Here is a 22,327-nt window from a genome sequence, read left to right on the forward strand (position 1 = left end):
TAAATCTTTAGTGTGTTGAATTATCCAACCTTCGGGGGGAAAAAAACCTTAAAATAAAACTCTCCCCTTCATGATAATATTAGGTCAGTTCAGTTTACCCTATTCGCTATTCTCCAAAATAAAAATTTAGTTGTCTGGTTTTTCTAAATATTTCACACTGTTGCTTTTCCCCCGTAAGAATTGTGCTTGGAAAAAATGGTGGCGTTTAACTATTCCATGTTTTTGATAAGGAATCACCTGCTAAAGTTTGCAACATACTTTCATTAACATCGTGTATGTAACATATTACTTTGTGAAATTATTAAAACTCGACAAAATTTAAATTATCATTGATTTAATGAAAATACCCAGGTATTTATGAAATTTGGGTATTTACCTGAGTAAGTACCCAAGGTATTTACCCTTAATTATATATACCTGGGTATTTTACATCTCTAATGGTGACTATCAATGAAATGTCGAAATTTTATCAAGAATTGATCAATTCAGCTTTAAGAATAGTAGGCCTGGAAGTCGGTCACTTTTTTCACTATTAGTCACTTTTTTTTTACAGAAAGCTACTTTTAGTCACTTTTTTTAAGCAATGGTCACTTTTTTCAAATTTTTTGAAGTGTCCATACCAATACCAACAGCGCTATTATTTTTGCCATTTTTACAACGATGAAATTTTTCTGTGAGTATTCATTGAATATAAAATAGGACGTAAGTATTATTTCCATTTCATTTTGTATTTATTTGTGCTGTTTTTTTGCATGGTGTATGCTTTTGTTGTGAAGTGTGTACTTGTCATTGGCAACGCAAGCTACATGTTGCCAACAGTAGTGAAATACAGCTACGCGTACCGGAATTCAATCGCTTGTGCGACAAGAAAATACCAGGCGTATCGGACATTACAACCAATATTGTATCCTGTTTACGTGTGTGTACTGGAATGCTGCGGGATTTCTGTAGAGTTGTAGCGACATTCCCCATTTATTTGTTGGCATCTTGGCAACACTGAGCAGACACTGGCCGTTGCATGAGACGTGATGCCATTTTTATTTTTACTACAAAAAATTAAAAGTACGGTGTATAGTTGTACAGATAGAGTTTGCGGTTGGACAAATTAAAATACTGAAGATATAATGAACTTTCCATGGTTCCGGTTTTACTATGATTCATGAAAACGTGTCAGTTATTATACGCATCGTCTAGTGTGAAACTTGCGAGTACAGTGTAGTGTGCTATGTTATTTTCATTGGCTGTTGGAACATGTTGGGTTTACCGGCGCTTATTAAAAATAACTGTAAAATAGTTTTGTTTGTGTGTTAAAATTTTGAACGGTATAATATACCTAGTTTCAACTATATAGCTGCGCTACGATCGCCTACTAGAAAAATGGGGAAGTGCAAGCTTCATCTTGAATGGCTTGAAAGAAAGGACAGGAATGGTTATGTCATCAAGGAATGGGGACGAAAACATAATGACCAAGAACTTTCCTGTTTGTTATGTAATGTGACCTTCAGTGTCAGCACTAAAGGTTTTCAAGCCATTTCGCAGCATGCCAGTACTACAAGACACAAGAAATTTTGTGAAACAAATTTACATAAAATTAGCTCCGACTTGCAGCAGTTAGGCCGAGTTGTTCAAGTTCTACAGGTGCTACAGAATTTGCAGATATATTACCACTTGCAGAGAAAACAATACAAGTGTACGGTGTGCATGACAATTATACAGCTGCTGAGATTTATTGGGTTTTAAAATGTGTTGCATCAAATTTCTTTTTTTTTTCATCGTGCGATAATATTGCAGAATTGTTTGGCTGTATGTTTCCTAACAATGGTAATGGTGGTTCAGAAATTTCTGATAATTTTTCTTTGTCTAGTACAAAAGCAAGGTATCTCTTGACTGATGCGTTGGCCCCTTACTTTCAGAAACTTTTGTTGGATGACTTGGCAGGGGCATACTATAGCATTTGCTATGATGAGACTACAAATAATGCCGGCAAAAAGGAACTTCATATTGCTATAAGATACTGGTCAGAAAGGGAAAAAAAAGTATGTCACCATCTTCAAACATATTTTATTGGATCAGCTACAGCAGAAATTGTTCTTAATAAAATAAATAATGCATTGGACAGTGCATCATTACCACGTCAGAAACTTGTGATGTTCGGCTGTGATTGCCCAAATGTTAACAAAAAACAATATGACTCATGTAGTCATGAATGAAGAATTGAAGAATATTAGAAATAAAAACCTTCTTGATATTGGAACTTGCAATATCCACATTTTACATAATGCATTTCTATGTGGACTTGATGTATTCGGGGAAAGTGCATCTGATTTAGTGATATCAGTTCATGACTTTTTCACTGGTTGGCCATCTAGGTGGGAAGATTATGCTGTGTTGCAGACCGAACTAAACCTTCCTCATCACAGCTTTATCAAACATGTCTCGTCGAGATAGCTCATGCTAGAAGGAGCAACAGTAAGACTCATAGAACAGTGGAGTGCTGTAAAAAAATACTCTTTGTCGTTTGTTCCAAACAGGGTTGGGACTTGACGTGTAAAAAATGGTTTTCTACACAACATGTAAAATATACCTAAAAACATGTAATTAATGTAAAAAAAAGTAAAATATGTAAAAAAAAACCTTTGTTTCTAACAGACTACTTGATGACGTGTACAAGGAAGAATCTAAACATACACATGTTGAGCCTGACTGTTTTACTCATTTTAATTTTAATAATATTATTAAATGTGGCCTGGAGCCTGTTAATGTAGAATAAAAGTCTTTCCACACAAGTGGTGGCCAAAGCTTGATGTCAGCATGCAATTTATATGATTATGGAAGGCATGTAATGTATCATGTGTATTCTAGGAACATTGTTATCTTATCACTATGTACATGGAAAGGCAAGAGGCGAGTATGGATGTCACACTCACCTATCACCATAGTTTCCAACCATATCATATTACAGTGGCAGTGAGACACACTTCCTCTTCTAGACCAAATTTGGCTAACAAGAAACAGATTCAGTGATGTAGCAGATGTTGTTATGTTAGCAAGATAAGTCCTTCTGTGGTGAGAATCTGAGATTTATTATAACTTCTAATAATGAATCGTGATGGCAGACCACTTCATAACATATATTATTCATAATATATTCATTTAACAACCTTATCCATGTGAATCATCTGTTCATTTCTGTTCTGGTATCTAATGTCAAATATATTCCCATTAGTAAAACCAACAGTATCATACTTGTATAAATGTGTGATAGAGCCCTTATTTCATATGATTGTACACACAGTTGACGTGCTTAAAATTAAAGTGCGACCAACATAAGTATGGCCTTCATGACAGTCTGCATGCCGTAATACTTCTAATTGTGTCTCGTATACTTGAACACAATGCATTATGCTCTCACTTGAAAGCCATGATTCCAATATGATTCCAACCCCAGGTGCTTGCGCACGTACAGTTACAGGCAGACGAATGGGCAGATGTTGCTTTGTGTTTGTGCGTGTGAGTTCCCTGCCACTGGCTAGACTGAAGTTCATCCTTCAATACGGCCTGGTGTGTGGTCGGACTGAACTTGCCATAGCTGATGTTTGTACAACAGCCGATAGCGTAGTCAGACCTCATATAGCTGTATGCCACGGCACATCTGTTGTTTACTGAGTCGAAGCAGACTTCGTGGCATCTTGCTCAACTTTTTTTTTGCTTGCTAACTGAAATTTACAGATATGCTATTCAAGACTAGGGTAGTAAAATTAACATCGTGCTAAATGAATTTGCACAATTTGAAGACGTACTAAGTATGGTATTGGGGTATTGGATATTCTCTAAAAAGTAGCCAGAATCAAAGATAAGCATAGACACACAAAACACTATTTGGCCCTGAAGCGGGAAGGGATTTATAGAAACTGGGTGTTCCAAATCTTGGTTAAGTGAGTCTAAGTGTCGAAGCATGTTCATTCTTTTGAACATTAAATCTGTATAAGCAATTTGTGCTCTGTGCTCTACGGGTACATGAGTCAATCTTTGTGAGGAACAATAACTTTAATCATTCTGTGTTCAATAAAAAATTGAGCTTGGCTTTTGTTTTCAGTTGGTGTTTGAAATAAATTTCTGTAAATCAGTCTTATTCATACACCATCAACAATACCTTTACTTCTAATAAATCATTTTAATTTTATTACTATTTGCTGTGTTAGTACATATAGTTATAAAACAGCAGTGCAGCACTGTCAGAAACTATGATTTAAAGTAACATCTGTATGTAAGGAACGTAATTGTTGTTGGTGGTTTGTGCACAATGAGTACAGTGCTTACGCACTGATGTGCAAAGCGGTGAGTGTGTTGCAGGTACGAGGTGAAACTGAGTGTCACGGGTGGTGATGGTGACTTCTTGTGGAGCAGCAGCAATGTCGGGGTGGCAGCAGTCACCCAGTCCGGAGTGATCAACACCCAGTCCTTGGGTGTGGCCAGCATCATTGCCTCAATGACCCGCAACCAGCACAACAGGGGAGTGGCTCGAGTGTGGATCGTACCACCCACCGATCTCAAGATAGTCAGCTACATCATGGAAGCTGAACTGGGAACTCCCGTCTACCTTCACGTGGCATTGTTTGTGGAGAAGCGATTTGACGACGAGCATAAACTTGAGAAGGATGCCGTCAGGATGTCGTTCACTCGGTGCGGTGTCGTACCTTTCGAGGTGGTCACTTCGAACGATAATTTCGCATACAACCCGGACTTGAAGATCACGCCGCTGAACGAGGCTTGTACGACTCTTGCCATAGTGGGGACTGTGTTGGGCGTGTCTCGAGTAACCATCTCCTATGTGTTGGAAGATGGTCGCAGGCTCTCCGACACGGTTGCCATTGCCACGTACCTTCCCTTGAAAGCCGTGCACCCACGATCTGGCGAGACAGTGCTGGCAGTTGGTTCTTCCAGGATGATTGCGTTTGCTGGTGGGCCGCAGCCGTGGCTTGATGCCAAGGCCAAACACACCAAGAAGTTATCTCTGAGCGGAGGCACGGCGCAAGAGCTGAGAGTGAACGAATTAAATGATGTGCAAACAGACAAGGGAAACTTGTATGTGTACAAAGTGGTTTGCCTGACCCTTGGAAGTTTTGATGTTACACTCCATGTGTCAAACATTTTAGAGGTTGAAAACTCAAAGCCATCAAGTTCACGAGCTTTTGTGAAAGTGTATTGTGCCAAACCCCGTCACAATGTGCTCTATGTTAAACTGGATCCTCATGATGCTGACCGTTGTCTGTTGAAAGCCAACTCCGATAAAGTAGTTGTACATAATTACAAAGAGTTTGACATTGATGTGGTAGTGCAGGATGCTAAAGGTCGAAAATTCGACAATGTGTCAAGTTTACATTTTGATTGGATTGTTTCTAATATTTCTTTGGCTAGGATCTTAAAGAAAGATGGTGTGTATGTAAAGGATGAATTTGATGGTGATATTCTTATGCCAGGCAACAGTTATCAGATCCTGGCTCCATCACGCCAACCCGGTGTTATCGAAGTGTCGTCTATAGTGTCTGGGTATCACAAATCGACGTTACTGAATGCAGATTTTAAAATTGAAAAGCCTCCATTTGGTACACCAGATGCCAATGGCTATCTTCACACTCCAGAAATCAAAGGAACGATCACAGTCATTCTAGTTGACAATATTTCCGTGTTCCCTACTCAGACAACTATTTTCAACCATCCTGACAATAAGGTGAAGTTAATGGTGATCCATGGTTCAGGATTTTTCAATATCACAGTTAACACTCCTAAGGTGGCCAGTTTGCAGTATGTTCAAGGCTCGAGGGTAATTGAGGTTACGCCCGAAAATGATGGTCTTCTCAAGTTGGCGATCATTGACTTGTGCCTTAAGTCAGAGGCTGCCCTGGCTGAGATTACGGTTCTTGGTTTAGGTGCAATCGAAGTGAACGTTTTGGATAAAGTTGAGCGCGGTAGCTTTGTGAGGGCCATCGTTCGCCTCTTTGATTCCGTGGGTAATGCCCTTGCTATTCCCGGAGAGTCTTTGTTGGAACTTCGTGCTTTACCAGGGGCACCCATAATTTCTGTTGAACGTGAGGTGAAGTGTGATGACTGTGCTGCACACGAGATGAGTTTCATTGTTACTGGAGTAGAATTGGGTGACACAATCTTGGTTTTCACCTCCGAGCAAGGAAAGCATGCAATACGTAGCCGGTCCGTACCCATTCAGGTGTTCCCGCCTTTGAAACTGTTTCCTCGCAACTTGACGCTGATCATGCGGTCGTCATTTCAGGTCACGAGTCGTGGTGGTCCTCAACCAGACTGTGATGTTGAATATTCGGTTGGTACTCATGACATTGCTTCTGTGAGTACGTGCGGCATTGTTAAAGGCGTGGCATTTGGTAAGACAGTTGTTACTGGTCGAGCAGTGGGTATAAATACCATGAACGGACAAAAAATAGTTTATTCAGAAGACAGCATTGATGTATTTGTAGTGCCACTGAAAGGAATTAAAATTTTCTCTCCTCTGCGCAGACTTAAAGTTGGATGTTCTATGCCGGTTTATGCTACAGGACTACCGGACATCTCTCCTCTCATTTTGGGTTCTGTAAGTCCACCCATTTATTACAAGTGGGGGGTGCACCCAAAAGACGTGGCAGTACTGGAAAATGTCTTTGAAAGTCTTCATGTTAAATATCGAGATGAAGACAAAATTTATCTACACTTGAAAGTGCTAAAGGTTGGACGGGTAACACTGTCCCTGAATGCTTCGGTGCCATCGGCCATAGTTCACGGCACTCGTATCCCGACCGAACCTCTGGTCATATTCCATGATTCTGTGGATGTCCACGTGTTTAGCGACCTCAAACTCCTGATGCCTGCAAGCGTGGCTGTCGGCAACCCATACAGAGTTCTCATGGCTCCAGATACACAGATCCAGCTGAAGACCAATCGTGACGGAGCTGCAGACATGTTTTATAACGTCCAGCACCAAGTGTCTCATTTTCAGGATGCCTCAACAGCCCTCGAGAATACGACGAGGCCATCTGCTTCTTTTCATGTTGTGTCGGTGGACAAGAATGGTCTGGTGAAGGCAAATGGCTGGTTGGGCCACTCCTTCATCATGGTGACAGCACTTGAGGACTCCAATGTTAAACAGAGTTTCACCATTGCTGCAGTTGTAAGTACAGTTTCCCACTTTTCATTATGTCCTGTTGCTTGGTATAATTTTTGTATTATTTTATGCTGTGTTTGTATGATTTCTTAGTTTCTGTAAAAACCCTCACGCAGAAATTCCAGTAATAGTTTTCCTGCATAATGAGTTCAAAACAAATTTACCACTTGACCTATAATTAAACACAATTTAAATTTTACCCTTGAAATATTTTTTTATTTTTTAAGTACCTGGTGAAAATTAGCAGGATTTTACTGTAGTTCAGTACTGAATTTTTGAGAATAATCCATTTATTTATTTACTCACTCATTCTTTCAGTTGCTCGTTCTTTCATTCATTATCTCATTTGCTCATTAATTTATTTACTCACTCACTCACTCACTCACTCACTCACTCACCACTTACTCTCTCCTCACTGAAAAATAGTAACTTAAGAAGTGAATATAAAGCTGAATATTATTGAATTACTACAAATGTTAAATGGTTGACCTACTTAGGGCATTTCATGAATCACAGTAATAAAGACCATGTATTCCAATCCTTAAAACCTCTGCTGAAGTTATAAGAATGAAGCTCCAGATCGTCAGGACCCTGCCAAGGAGAAGTTGAGACTCAAAATGTATTATGAAATCCAAGAATGAAAGCACTTTGTGTAACACAGAGAAAGTAGATGTTAATTAACATATAAAAAAGCCTATGCTTTAAAGTTATAAGGTTAAGAATTATTCTTTATTCTACATTCAACTCTTGATTGTACAGCCCTTAACTGTTCGTGGAAAATTGGGTAGTTATTTGTAAGGGGTCTTTGGAACATGGACCCATCCCAACCCCCAAACTCAAGAATTATGTAAATTTGATGCATGTAGTTCATGTTTAACCTTTTCTGGCATGAAAATGACATGTTGTTTAACTGTAATACCTATTTATTTATATAAGCAGCTATCTTATGAGAAAAACGATGGTGCACGTTTGATCCTTTCTTCTTGTTGCCATAATAAGTCTAAACATGATGCTTCCTGTATAGTTTGATGTTTGTTGTGTGTATCCGTCTGCTGCAAGCTTGTCAACAAGAATTTTGAGTGCTATTGCCTGGGTAACTTAAATATGAATGTGGTAGGTGGTGTGGAGGATGTGGATCAACTCGGAGGTTTTGTCGTGAACAGGTGGAGCAAGTGTCGTACATGATGGTGAACGTGCGTGCCAACTTCATCATGCACCGCGAGCAGGAAGCGATATCCGCGCTGCCCAAAGGTGTGGATGTGGAGGTGTACGTGACGTACCATGACAACGTGGGCAACAGGTTCACGTCGGTGCGCTCCGACCTGAAGGTGTGCGGCAACAGGTTGGACATCAGCGACGCACGCCGCGGCAGTGACAACTGCACTCTGGTGGTGCAGCTGCTGCAGCCGGGCAAGTCCGTGCTGAAGCTGTGGGACTCGCGCGTGGTGGACTTCCTGCCCCTGCGCGTCGCCGAGGCCATCTACCCTGCGCTGGTAACACTCAGTCATTCTTTAGTTCCATGATGCAGCCATGCTATTTGATATCCGAGCTCATCCCAATTCATGCTGTACTAAACAGTGGTTCACTACATGAAAAATAGACTCCAGAATATTTATCTGTTCATTAGTTCTGCAAGATGCATATGATATTTTGTGAAATGTATTGTACCTTAAAAAAAAATTAGATTTTAAATAATTTAAACATTTCTCACATTGTTTCAACTTTTAAAAATAGGAGTATTTTGTGTAATTGATCAAAAGAACTAATTTAAAGGAAAACTCTCAAATAATCATGCATAAATAACAGTTAAATGTTCTTAAGTATTACTAAGTATTACAAACAAAAGAAAAGGATGAAATAATAATAAGTTAATATTGAAGACCTGTTAACATTCATTACAGAACAGAATGTCAGGCCGCTCTAATAAATTTTCAAATATCTTAAAGGCCCTATTTAATTATGTTTTTATCAGGAAGAAAACCATTTCGAAAACTTTCAGCAGACACTGATAAGACTAAAACACTAAATAAGTGACTAACACAACATGGTAATGAAAGTTTATATTTTTCTGGCCGATCCAGTCCAGCCAGTAAACGATAGGTAGTAAAAAAATTTTTAATACTATAATTTTAAGTAAATATGTTTAAGTTTCTTTTGTTACGTTAACTTGACAGTTTAGAGTATCGTTACAACATACAAACACATTTGTAATCAGTCCTGCCTAGAAATTAGTTTCTTTTAAGTGTGGCAAAGAGAAGGAAAAAATGTAAAGAACTGGTGCAACACATTTGACCACAAATGTACACCTATCCCACACTTAGTACAGCTTCAGATTGTGCAAATTCATTTAGCACTATTTTAATTTTACTGCCCCAGTCTCAAATAGCACCTCTGTAAACTTCAGTTAGCACGAAAACTTGGCAGGCAAAAATAAAATGTCCAGCACGATGCCACAAAGTCTGTTTCAACTTCTGTAAACATGTGCTGTGGGATACATTTAGCCAAACAAGAAGGGGGGGGGGGGGGGAGAGAGAGAGAGAGAATCGTGCGCTGGTCTGTCTACGCTATCGGCTGTTGTACAAACATCAGCTGTGGCAAGTTAAATTGCGGCTATGGAGTGTAAAAGACCATATGTTTTTTACATCTGCTTGTATGCCGCCGTACCGTACCGTTGTCGCCTGGCCACAGACCAGGCCGTGAACTCAGTCTAGCCAGTGGCAGGGAATTCACTCAATCATAATTAACCTCTGCCCATTCAGCTGCCGGTAACTGTGCATGCTTAATCGCTCATAATGCATCGTGTTCAAGAATTTGAGGCAAAACAAGTCTAGGTGTAGCTAGTCACCTTCGTTCATCATGACAGCTCTACCAGAATAAAAGCTTGTTATACATGGCATGCATTCACTGACCAGGAAATGAAAGGAACTTTTTGAGCCACTGTTTTCCATTTTCATACACTTAAGAAAACTACTTAGTGTATATTTTTTTTAAATTAATGGTTGGTTTTTCAGGGATATTGTGTGATAAAAGTTTTAAGTCTTTTATATTATCACTTTCAGATTAAGTTTGTGGGTCTTCAACTTATCATGTTTTATCGCATAATCGTCGCACATTTTATACGAACGTCAAGTTTAAAAAGTAAGGGTGCAATTTTTATGAGAAAAAAAAATTTCCATTCATGGAAAGTACGTTTATTTAAAAAGTAGAGTATAAAAAAGCACGCTAAACAATTGAAATTAATAAGTCATGCAACAAAAACCTTTTTTCAACTGTAAATATAAAAACATAATCTGTTACCCAAATGCAAGCCTGAAGTAACGCTTAACTATCGTCGTAGTACACACTTACCATGAAAGAGTGTGGGCCATCAAATGTAGTTAAATCTCGACCGAGAGCGCGCGGTGCATGCAATCGGTGAAATATCGATATTTGATTACGTGTGCCCTCTCTATACAGGAAGCAACATAACCAAATATGAATGATACCAACTAGCGCTGGCGACATTTTTATAAGTGGTACACTACGGCGACGCAGAAGAAACAGATAAAGGTTAATGTTTAAAAACATCCTTAAAATAAAATTTACACATCAGACAACTACGTATTTCCATTAATTAAATAAGTGGTAATGTCTGAATAAATATTAGATTTCTACGTTAAAATACATTGTTTTATACAGAAAAAATTCCTACACAAAGCGCTCGGAATCTAATAGCGGGGCCAAAAACATCATGCGACGTTTACGCGAGAGGTTTTTTTATCCAAATTTTGACGCCCTAAAATATGGGTGCGACGATTATGCGCATGCGACGATTATGCGATAAAACAGGGTAACCTGACATAGGAAGAGTTGGAAATGATATGTGGCCAATTGCTTTTCTAGGTTCCTGTTACCACATAATTGTTCTCTCAAACAGAAAGGATTACTTCCCAGTTAAATATAACATTCCACATCAAAGTAGTACATTCTAAAGAATTTTTACTTTAGTTGATTCTGATTTTATTACTCAGGTTGTCCAGTGACTAGGAAAAACAGGAAATGTTTGCCCAGAAAAAGTACGTTAATTATAAATGGTTTTATTTGAATTCCAGAAACAGTTTTCAATATGTGGAATGAAATTCAAGGAGCATGCATGAATATGTGACTACAGTGGAACCCGGCAATTACGTTCCCGCGAATAGCGTTTTCCCGTCAATTAAACCATTTTTTGCTGGTCCCGCCATTTGTCCTATGTTTACAATACATTACATTCCTGCTAATCACGCGGTAAAATCAAATGCCTTCCCGTGATATACACCGTTGTTGTCATCGAATAAAGCACTTGTTACGTGTTGCCAACCGCAACTGTAGTAAGAATACATATTCCATTTCGATTCTATTGATTCCTCGAACAGTGTATCGTTTCGTTACGTACATGCATGTTGTGCACTATGTCGCAAATGGAAATTCGGGTGCTTTTATTGTTACAAAATTTTTTTCGTTCTTCAGATCGTTCCATGTAGTGAAAGGAACACGTCCGCGTAGCACATACATGTACAGTTTCTGGCTCCTGGGAAAATGTTGGCAACACTACTGCGAACCGCTGTGTTCGTGTGTTGGTTTGGTACCAGTGATTCTGGGCTTTATTTTTGTTTACCTTGATGTAAATTTTCACGCTTTATTGACACGTTCTACAGATAATTTATTCTAGTTTGTGATTAAATTTTCACAATATTCATGCGATGGCAAGTGGTCGTGGAAGAAATGCTTTAACAGTTGAGCAAAAAGGTAAATATTTAGTGTAGCGGTATTTGCGAAAAAAATGTTAAAAATCCGAAAATTCTTTTATTATATGCTCTATCACTTCCTCTTTTCATTAAACTCCCTCATGCATACACACACACTCTCATGAACACACACACACTCTTATGTGCACACACACACTCATGCATGCACACACACTCATGCATGTGCACACACACTGCACACAGCACAGATACACTCTCATGCACGTACTCTCTCTCTCTCATGCATGCATGCACACTCTCTCATGCACACTCGAAAGTATATGGTGTCTTAGAAACAATGAGTTACACTATTAGCAATGTAAAAAAAAAATATTTTTCACATGTACACAAATGTGTCTTTCATTAAAAAAATAAACATGTTTTCATATTTGCTTATAGTTAGGGCCTGGAAAATTTCGGTGTTTTCAGTATGCAAAAAGCGGTACTTTCAAATTAGAAAAGCGGTGGTTTAAAGTCGGTATTTTCGTTATGCAATGGAAATTTTACGGGTATTTTAAATGTTGACTAAATAGTGCAGTTATTGAATATAATAGTTTACATATTTAATAAACAATCCATGTATACTAGGAATAGACTAATATGCATAATAACAGCCAATTAAATCCAAAACAGTTACACAAAACAGACACGTTGCTATAGATGTTTGCAACTACAAATTTTCTTTTTTTCGGCTGCCGATGCCACATGCTTAGCTGACTTTAGGTGTTTCTCAATGGAATCTTTTCTTTCCCATGAAACTTTACAGTTGCAAAATTTGCACATCACTGTGCTATTGTCAGTACAATAAAACCCATGTTTCTGATACTGATATGCTCGGTCTCGACCACTCAAAATATTATTCGGCATTTTCAAACTATAGACAGAAATATGTTGCAACATACTACATACAGGCTGTTACGAAAACAATCAACTAAACTTGGCGCGCGAATAAATATCAGCAGTGGAATGTCACTACGTTGGGAATGCTGTCGCGTCAACGTTACTCCAATTTTCGACTTTCTCAGCTCAAATTTTTCACTGTTTCTCAAAAAACGGTCGTATAAACGGAATGGACGCATCCGAGAGGAGTCGCATCGGCGGGATTCTACTGTAATGGTACTTTTTGGGGATATATTCGCAGTGTAATATATAAATGTTGTGATTTTCATGAATGTACTTACTTTTCGCGTTTTCATGCGAAATTCGCGTGAATTTTCGCAAAATTAGCGATCGCGAAAAATTCCAGGCCCTACTTATAGTTATAACCTTATAAGAATACTTATTATAGCGAGTCTGTTAATTAAACTCAAAATAGAAACCACAATCTGCTGAAATGTTATCTTTAATAAGCTATCCAACTGAAACCTTATGTTTTACCTAATTAAAATTATTATTTTTATCAACTATAGAAACAATAAACATAATATGGGGAAGACAAATGTTTTATATTTCAATCAGTAAGGAAAAAAACTGCTTGAATCACTTAAATTTGTTTTCATTTATTTACTTAAGAATTACAATCATGGTACAATTATATTATTTATAGACTTTCATTAAATTCACAAAAAACACACTTAAAATTAAAAAAATATATATATTTTTAAAAGTTATATTATAAGGTTTTTTTTTTTACTTTTTAACAATTATTATTTTTTTTTTATTTATTAACTTATTTCCTTCAGGTATTTTATAAATTAAGTGTAATACAATATTACTGAGATAAGTATTTGCAGTGTGATTCAATTTCACAATTATTTTTAACATTCAATTCAATATTAGCTTTGCATTGAAAAACCAGTATTCGCACCAGTCCAGGGGAAAGAACCACATTTCTTTCTTCTCTTTTGTGGTGACTGTTTTGTGTTAATGCCAGACAAGAAAGGAAGGTTTCAGGAATCTGTCGATGGTGGGCTAGCTGCACTTCGAAAATAAAGGCAAGGGGGGAAATTTGGACCTGAAACTTCTTTGTATGAAAATGTGACTCCTCTTTTGGCTTAAGTACCTTCTCCTAACACTATTCCAAGGGAGGGAAATGTATCTCTCAGCTTGAGTTGTATGTCTACATCACATTTACATAGCAACTTGTTAAGGCAAAGTAGAGCACAGTTTAATGCAATTGTAGTAAAGTTGACGATATTATAAGTGGGGATACCAGGTACAGAAAGTATAGCCGCAATAATTAAACACAGTTTAATTGATCAACTAATAATTACACTATTTCTTGAATTATAAATATTTAAACATCATGAGTCCACTATTTAATATCGCCACTGGAGCTTGGCTCGACAGTGGCTCTCTCTACTGCTTGTCTCTTACCTTACCTCGCGCCTCTGTCTCAACACTGCTCTCTGGTCCACCCTCCCGGCTGCTTCAGTCCCCGATGCTCTGATTACCTGTAACGGTAATAAAGGGATGGACGCTACCTGCATAGTGATTCTCCTGCAGGCTAGTGATAAACAAGTACCAATGCTCATGCAAAACTAGGTGCCTCTTAAAACTATTCACTTTAAATCTTTGATGGATAGTGATTTTAAAATTATGACATCAAACTTTATAAATTACTTCTAATTCATTGTAAAATCTTTTTTCATAATTTTTATATTTGTAAGTCTAGGATATAATGTTGTCTTACAAGTATAAATGCCTTTCTAAATTATTTTAATAACAAGTACCGTGTTTTCTCGCATAATCGTCGCGGATTTTATTCTAAAATCAAGTTTGAAAAGTAGGGGTGCGACCATTGTGCGGAAAAAAATTTTTTTGTTAGGTAAAGTTATACATAAAAACAAAACCCGTTCATGGAAAGTACGTTTATTTTAAAAAAAAAAATGCGGAGTATACAAGAGCACGCCAAACAATCTATATTAATAATTCCTTAAACAAAAACCTTTCTTCAACTTTAAATAGAAAAACCAAAACTAACGCGAACGCAAGCCGCTTGAATCAGACGTGGACTAATGTGTCGTAGTACACACTTGTCACGAAAGAATGCGGGCTATCAAATGTAGTTAACTCAGCACCTGACAGACAGCGCGTGTTGCAACCAATCGGCGAGATATCGATATTCGACTACGTGCGCGCGCTCTATACGGGAAGCAACATAACCAAACATGAATGATGCGCTGGCTACATTTTTATAAGCGGTACACCGCGGTAACACAGACAATCAGATAAAGGAAATACCGTTTAAAAATGTCTTTAAAAGAAAATTTACACGTCAGACAACTTTGTATTTCCGTTAATTAAATAAATAAGTGGTAATGACCGAAATTAATTTTTAGATTTAGATTATACCTACACCGCGGCGACGCAGACGATCAGATAAAGGAAATAACTTTTAAAAATGTCTTTATAAGAAAATTTACACGCCAAACAACGTCATATTTTTCCGTTAAATTATTAAGTAAGTGGTAATGACCGAATAAATATTAGAATTCCACTTTAAAATACATCGTTTTATACGGAAAAGATACCTACACAAAGCATTCGGCATCTACTAGCGGGACCAAAAACATCATGCGACGTTTACGCGAGAAGTTTTTTTATCCCAATTTTGACAGCCTAAAATATGGTTGCGACGATTCTGCGATAAAACACAGTAACCTCCCGTGTTCTGATATAAGTAAAACAATGACTGATAGGTTTGAATGGAGTTTAACTGGCCATGGCATGGAACATGTATCAGGCATAATTTATTGTTGATTCGTTGATATTTTTAAAGTTTGCGGGAAAATAGGCTTATTAGTTACACCATAACTTTTTGTTAAAGTTGGTAAACAATAAATATTGTTTGTAATCTTTATGTTACAGAATTATTCAATAAATAGGTACAATATAGTATACAGTGATTTCCTCATCCGTTATTACTTTAATATTGTCATCCATGTGAGAGGCTATGGTTTTGCATGTATCTTAGTTGTATGTTTGCTGGCTTGTACAGACACACCTGACAATTGGAGACGTGGTGTGTTTCTCGTCGGCGATGATGAGGCCCGACGGCAAGCCAGGCTTGTGGAACACATCCGACATGAAGATGCTCAAGCTGGATCCGTTTGTAGGCATAGGCAAGGCCAAGCTGGCAGGCTCCGTCACTGTGCGCTACAGGCTGGCTGATGATTTTGATGCCAGCACTTTAGAAATTGAAATCGTGCCTGTTGACTCTGTAAGTATTTACATTTTAACACAAAATATAATTTATGTATGTTCACTTTTGAAATCACAAGCCCTGAAAAAATAATGGACCCATAAAGTCATAAATTCACTCCCTCATTTGCTATCTACTTGAATATTAATGATCAAAAATTTTAATATTTTGTCTTTACTCTGCATCTTGTCTTTACTAGTGATGTGCGAGTCTCGGCATCATCGAGAACGAGTCGAGACAGAAATTTTCTCGATCTCGTCTCGAGATAATTATTTTGGCTCGGAATTTTCGAGAATTTTGTAAACAAGAAATAGGTTAGGTAATATAATATATTGAGGCAGCATTTTACGTTGTGTGTTGAAATAATTAACATATCTTCAACGTAACGTTGATCGAATAAAATAAAATATACTTGTTACGATAGTATACACGATAAATTATTAAAAAGTTAAAAACGAACAACTTCCGTTCACAAGTCACTACATGAAACGGTAAACGTAAACAATGAATTGTGCTGTGGTTATCACATTAAACTACAGAAGAAAATGATTATTTTCCGTTAATAAAACCAACATTAAATTTAAAAATAAATCATTTTCGGTATCAATATCAGTTTTAAAGTAAAACGGTACGGTAAAAAATAAAAATATAAACATGACTGCAGAATTCTTCCGCGATTGCATTTTGTTTTATGGCCTTAGGTTATACACACGGCCAGCAGTATATAACAAGCAACATGATGTTTAAATTGCGGTCCGTATCGATAGTGACATATCGATAGTGGTGAATGTTCAGACTTTCATGATCAAGTACCGTCCATGGCTCAAGGAAACTGTATAGACTATGGAGTCAATAACGTATGTTTACATACGACAGTAGGCAAATAAACTGTTAAGTGAGTGTAAAGGTAAAGTTGTAATTGCAAACCGAAAACAAGTAAAGTTGAGTGCGATGGAGGAAAGTGTTAGTGGTGTGGATAAAAAAGAACGGAAAATGGCCACAATATGGAACTTTTATTTAAAAAAGAAAGAAGGTGGCGAATGTAAATTGTGTAATAACATTATTAAAACGCCTTCATGCTCGACAAGTGGACTTTTGCGGCACTTGAAACAACATCCAGCCGCTGAAAAAGAATTCAACAAAATAACTGCTGAAGAAAAGAAGACTTCTAGTCGACAACTTTCAATGTTTGAGTGTGTTGCAAAAAAACAGAAGCTTTGCATCAGCGATGTGAGGAAAAATCAAATAGACAAAAAAATTGATATCATGATGGCTTGTGATTTTCAACCTTACAGCATGGTGGATGACCATGGCTTCAGAGGTCTAATCAACGAATTAGAACCTAGCTACGAGATTCCTTCGCGAACAACATTTTCAAGGACGGTTATACCACAGTTGTATCAAGAGGAAAGAACCAAACTGGCTGATGAAATTAGTACAGATGCCATCAATGGTCTGGAGTCGCTTTCTTTCACTACCGATACATGGTCATCTAGGAGACATGAAAGCTACATTTCGCTTACAGGCCATTACCTAACAGAAGAGTTCAAATTAAAATGCCATATTCTTGGCAATTACCACTTTCCAGGCTCACATACTGCAGATGCAGTACATGCAAAGCTTGTAGGGGCAATGGAAGAATAGAATTTGCCAACTGATCAAGTCCCAGTTTATGTCATAACAGACAATGCAAAAAACCTTAAATGTGCCATAAGGAAAACCTTATTTCATCATGTTCAGTGTTTTGCACATACACTACAGTTGGCACTGCACGATGCAAAAAATGAACATGATATTACAGCACTTTTGGCAAAAGGACGAGCTATTGTTGGCCATTATCGACACAGTAATGTTGCTCGTGAGAGGCTGCATGCACTTCAAGTGAAGCTAAACAAACCTGTTCACGAGCTACTGCCAATGGTGCCAACCAGTGGCGTAGCCAGGATTTGTGTATGGGGGGTGTTAAGAAGCATGGCCTCACCCCCCCCCCCCCCCCCCCCCCGTATCAAAGCGGGGGGTCCGGGGGTCCTCCACCGGGAAAATTTGGATTTTAAGGTGTAAAATAGTGCTATTTTAGCAGTTTTCGGTACTTAAATTTAAATATTGTAATGGTAATTTTTTTTTATTAATTTAATATGAAATTTGTTTGAGTGATGAATAAGAAATTAATTAAAGATTTGGTGCTAAGGGGGGGGTTTGAACCCCTAAAACCCCCCCCTGGCTACGCCCCTGGTGCCAACTAGATGGAATAGTGAATACACCATGCTGTCACGTCTTGTTGAGCAGCAGGTGCCCATTTCTGCTGATTTAGGAGAGACCATGGCAGTGGAGAACTTCACCTCTAGTGAGTGGAAACTAGCTGCTAGCATTGCACATATTTTGCAACCAATAGATGAGGCCACAACCGAGTTATGTTACTCAAAGTTCCCAACACTGTCATCAAAAATCCCATTGATATATGGAATTGAAGCAATGCTTACAAACTATGTCCAAACAGACCAATGCAAATCTGGTACTGCATTTGCTAAATCACTGCAAAGAGGTTTAAAATCAAGATTTCCTTCATATTCTTGTGTGAAAGAAGATCTTCTTTCAATGGCGCTTGACCATAGATTCAAGACTGTGATATTGCAGGACCATGAAAAGTTATTGTGCACGAAATACATCACTTCACATCAGCAACCTGAAAATGATTATCGTCCTGAACCAGAACTGGAGCAGGTGACTGAAGCTAAAGAGACTTGCTCACTGTGGTCAAGTTTTGAAGTGTTGAAGAAGACATCACAATCATCAGTTAGGACTAAATCATCAAGTCTGGAGGAAGAACTAAAAATATATTTACGTGAAGATGTAATTCCAAGGAACGGTGACCCACTTACCTGGTGGAAAAACAACAAGATACGCTTTCCAGCTCTGGCTAAAGTAGCAAGAAGGTATCTGGCAATACCAGCTACACAAGTTGAAAGCGAACGACTATTTAGTACTGCTGGAAACACTGTGAGCATTAGGCGTGAAAATTTGTTGGCTGAAAATGTTGAAAAGCTGGTGTTTTTAAATAGCCGCTTTAGACCTTAAATTAGGCTAGCCACTAGAGTGTTCTTTCTTTGTAAACTAATGTTTCATTCATCGTCTTTTGTGGATACTTGATAAAATTATTGAATAATTATGTATGTTTGTCAGATTATTGAGTTTTACTTTTTTGGATCATATTATCCTGTTAACTAAAGTACAGATTTCTCGATCTCGACTCGATTCTCGAGAATTTTTAAATTGCTTTCTCGATCTCGTCTCGAATTCAAAAAAGTCTTTCTCGCACATGCCTAGTCTTTACCTAATATTACATATGGGTCTAAATGTATTGTACTGTACACATGCATATCAAGGACATACTCATTATAATGTTTAGTTTTTTTTTTCTCTCCAGATTTTATCTTCATGTAAATGTTAAAAACAGGAATCATCCCTATAGAGTTGATACAAATTATCTTTAAACATAACTTGAAATAAGTAATGAAGCTTTTGCAGGAAGATTTTATTCATGAATACTTTCATTCACTTGGCACAGTAGTTTGGTTTTTATAAATGTCTTTGATAGCTGTTATTCACACAGTTCAGTAACTTGCTTGTAAAATAATTTGAAGGTTGCACAGATCTCTACATTACTGCACCAAAATAAAACCACTCGTATACTTTTTACTAAATCTTTTCAATTATTAGCAAATAATAGAACTGGGTCAACCTTGGTTTTTCACCTTTAAACCCAGCCGAAGCAATGACAAAATTTCTTGGTTTAAACTTTGACGATCCTTGTTAAAATATTCCTCAGTGTTTGCAAACACAGTAAATATTCCTGTCAGGTTTTGGATCAAGAATCTCTGTTTTCTGTTCTGGTTTTGGTTATTATTAGGGATGGGTCGGTCGAATCCTCGAATCCCACCGAATCTCTAGTATTCGAAAGATTCGAAATTTGAGGGAAAAGATTCGGGATTCGAGGAAAAATATTGATTAAAATGTAGTACTTTAAAAACTTAAATGCTTACAATTTACTTAGCCTGTTAATGTTTTCCTTGGAACACATCCTATTGAGGTACAGTAGAACCTCGTTAATACGTGATGGTCAGGACCGAGATAATCACGGATTACCGAATTTCACGGACTAGCGATTAAAAGCCCGGAAGGTCTTGTCAAGCTTCTCAGACAACGGCGTGCAGCTGGGTTAAGGCCGTTCACGGTAAGGGCCGGCTGTCTTCGAATTAGTGTCTCGACTTAAAAAAATACAGCACTGCCTTGCAACCCCCCCCCCCCCCCTCCCCATCGTACAGCCGAATACCAGCCAGACACGTCACTCGCCAGGCTCCTGCCCTGCGTTGGCGGGTGGAAACAAACAAAGGGAGACGGGAAGCAGAAGTCAGGCCATCCCCCCTCAAGTTTAAAGAGTGACAAATGTGACAGCTGAAAGGGGGCGACACAAAGGGTCGGTAAAAACAGCTCTGCAGAGTTTGGTGGCCCACGCGATGGCTTGTAGTGTTTGCCCCCCCCCCCCCCCCCCCCCCGCCCCGCCCCGCCCGCGTGACATTAATTTTAAGCGCTGACAGTTTTTACTTCTCTTTTTTTCTTCTCTTTTAAATCGTCCCTGATTATCGGATTCCCGAATTAGAGCATCACGGATTAACGAGGTTCTACTGTATTGTACTTTTAATTCGTTATTATATAAAAAAAATTATGAAGCATGTACTGATTTGGAAAAACTTACTTTATATTCATGAACATGGATGCATTGTCGCTATATTGGCATTAAATAAGGCATTAATCACATATGTATTCTCAGAATATGCTAAAAAATAAAATAAAGCACATTTAGGATCTAGACTAAATATGAATCTTATTTTCTTTTTAAATAACTTTACCAAGAAATCTGTTACTTAGTAATACAACAATAATGCAGACTTTCATCACAAGTTACAGTCGCACATGTAGTAATAACAATGAAATAATGAATGACAAAAATTAATACATTATACAATTATTATTTTAATCGCAATTCAATTTTAAATATTCTGATACACGTTCTATTTATGAATTTTTTTAGGACCAAGTTTGGTTTGTGTAGACTACCAACGTTAAAATTTGTATTATCTGAGAATTCCATGATGGCCAACCAATGAATTTGTTAGCCAATCATTTTGAGCAACATAAAAAATAACTAATATTAATATAAAAAAAAATTTATGGGTAAACTAGAGAAAACACCCCGTCACTTTTAACTTCGGGCATATTAATCACTATGCTTTAGTGAGGCTTAATTTTAAAAGACGCACGACAATATTTCTTATGGCCTAAAACCATTGAAGCCAAGATGGCGCCTTTCAGTTTCCATTAAATATTTCAGGAAAGCGTTTACCTTCATTTGGGACTTTAAACAAATGTCAAGTTGGTAAACAACAAAATATTGTTCCGTCGGATGTTGAATTTCGTTTTCCGATTTCCGTGGATACATGAATCACTGTACTCACAGATAATGCCTGAATGCCTTAAATCCACCAAGTCGGATTCTACAGCAATTGATGAAGTGACCAGATTCTTACGTGATCTTACAGTTAACCCAGAAATAAACATTCTCGAATACTGGAAAACTCAGTCTGCGTGTTCACCCAGGCTACATAAACTGTCCAAAAAATATTTGTGTTCACCACCTGCGACAGTGTTCTCTGAACGTTTGTTCAGCACTGCAGGAAACATATGTGACCAAAAACGGAATCGTCTTGATCCAGACCGTGTCAAAATCCTTGTTTTTTTTTAAATAAAAATTTAAACGGTTAAATAATTCTGCATAATGTTTAATTTTTTCTCTTAACTTATAAATTATTTTATAATTAACCCTTGAGAACTGGATTCGGATTCGAGGGGTGGATTCGAGGTACTGTTTGGGATTCGGATTCCAGATTCGGATTAGAGAAAAATGGGATTCGAACCATCACTAGTTATTATAAAAGGAAAAAATATTTAAAAATAGTTTTTCTTAATCGAGAAAATAAAAATATGAATGAAGTTGGTCATTTTTTCTGAGTCGTCTAAATGCTATTGGAATTGATAGTTCAACAACAAAGAAACGAATACTTTCTTTGCTTTAGCATAATACTTCAATTTTTAAGTATTTTTGAGCGAACCACAAACTATTGATTATGTTTATCACTGCTGGTTTCTAGATCTTTTGAGTGAAAATACATTATCATCTTCCAGTTCAGC

General features: G+C 37.6%; 1 protein-coding gene across 1 annotated transcript in view; it reads left to right on the plus strand.

The window, feature by feature from the left end:
• LOC134541492 (nuclear pore membrane glycoprotein 210-like) overlaps positions 1 to 22,327 on the plus strand; it is an 88,418-nt gene that overhangs the window by 26,091 nt on the left and 40,000 nt on the right. The window contains exons 7-9 of the mRNA XM_063384982.1: positions 4,354 to 7,177; positions 8,335 to 8,664; positions 15,878 to 16,099. Coding sequence (XP_063241052.1) covers positions 4,354 to 7,177; positions 8,335 to 8,664; positions 15,878 to 16,099 — 3,376 coding nt within the window. The remainder of the gene's footprint in view (positions 1 to 4,353; positions 7,178 to 8,334; positions 8,665 to 15,877; positions 16,100 to 22,327) is intronic.

Source organism: Bacillus rossius (assembly GCF_032445375.1).
Source record: "Bacillus rossius redtenbacheri isolate Brsri chromosome 4 unlocalized genomic scaffold, Brsri_v3 Brsri_v3_scf4_1, whole genome shotgun sequence".
Lineage (NCBI taxonomy): Eukaryota > Metazoa > Arthropoda > Insecta > Phasmatodea > Bacillidae > Bacillus > Bacillus rossius.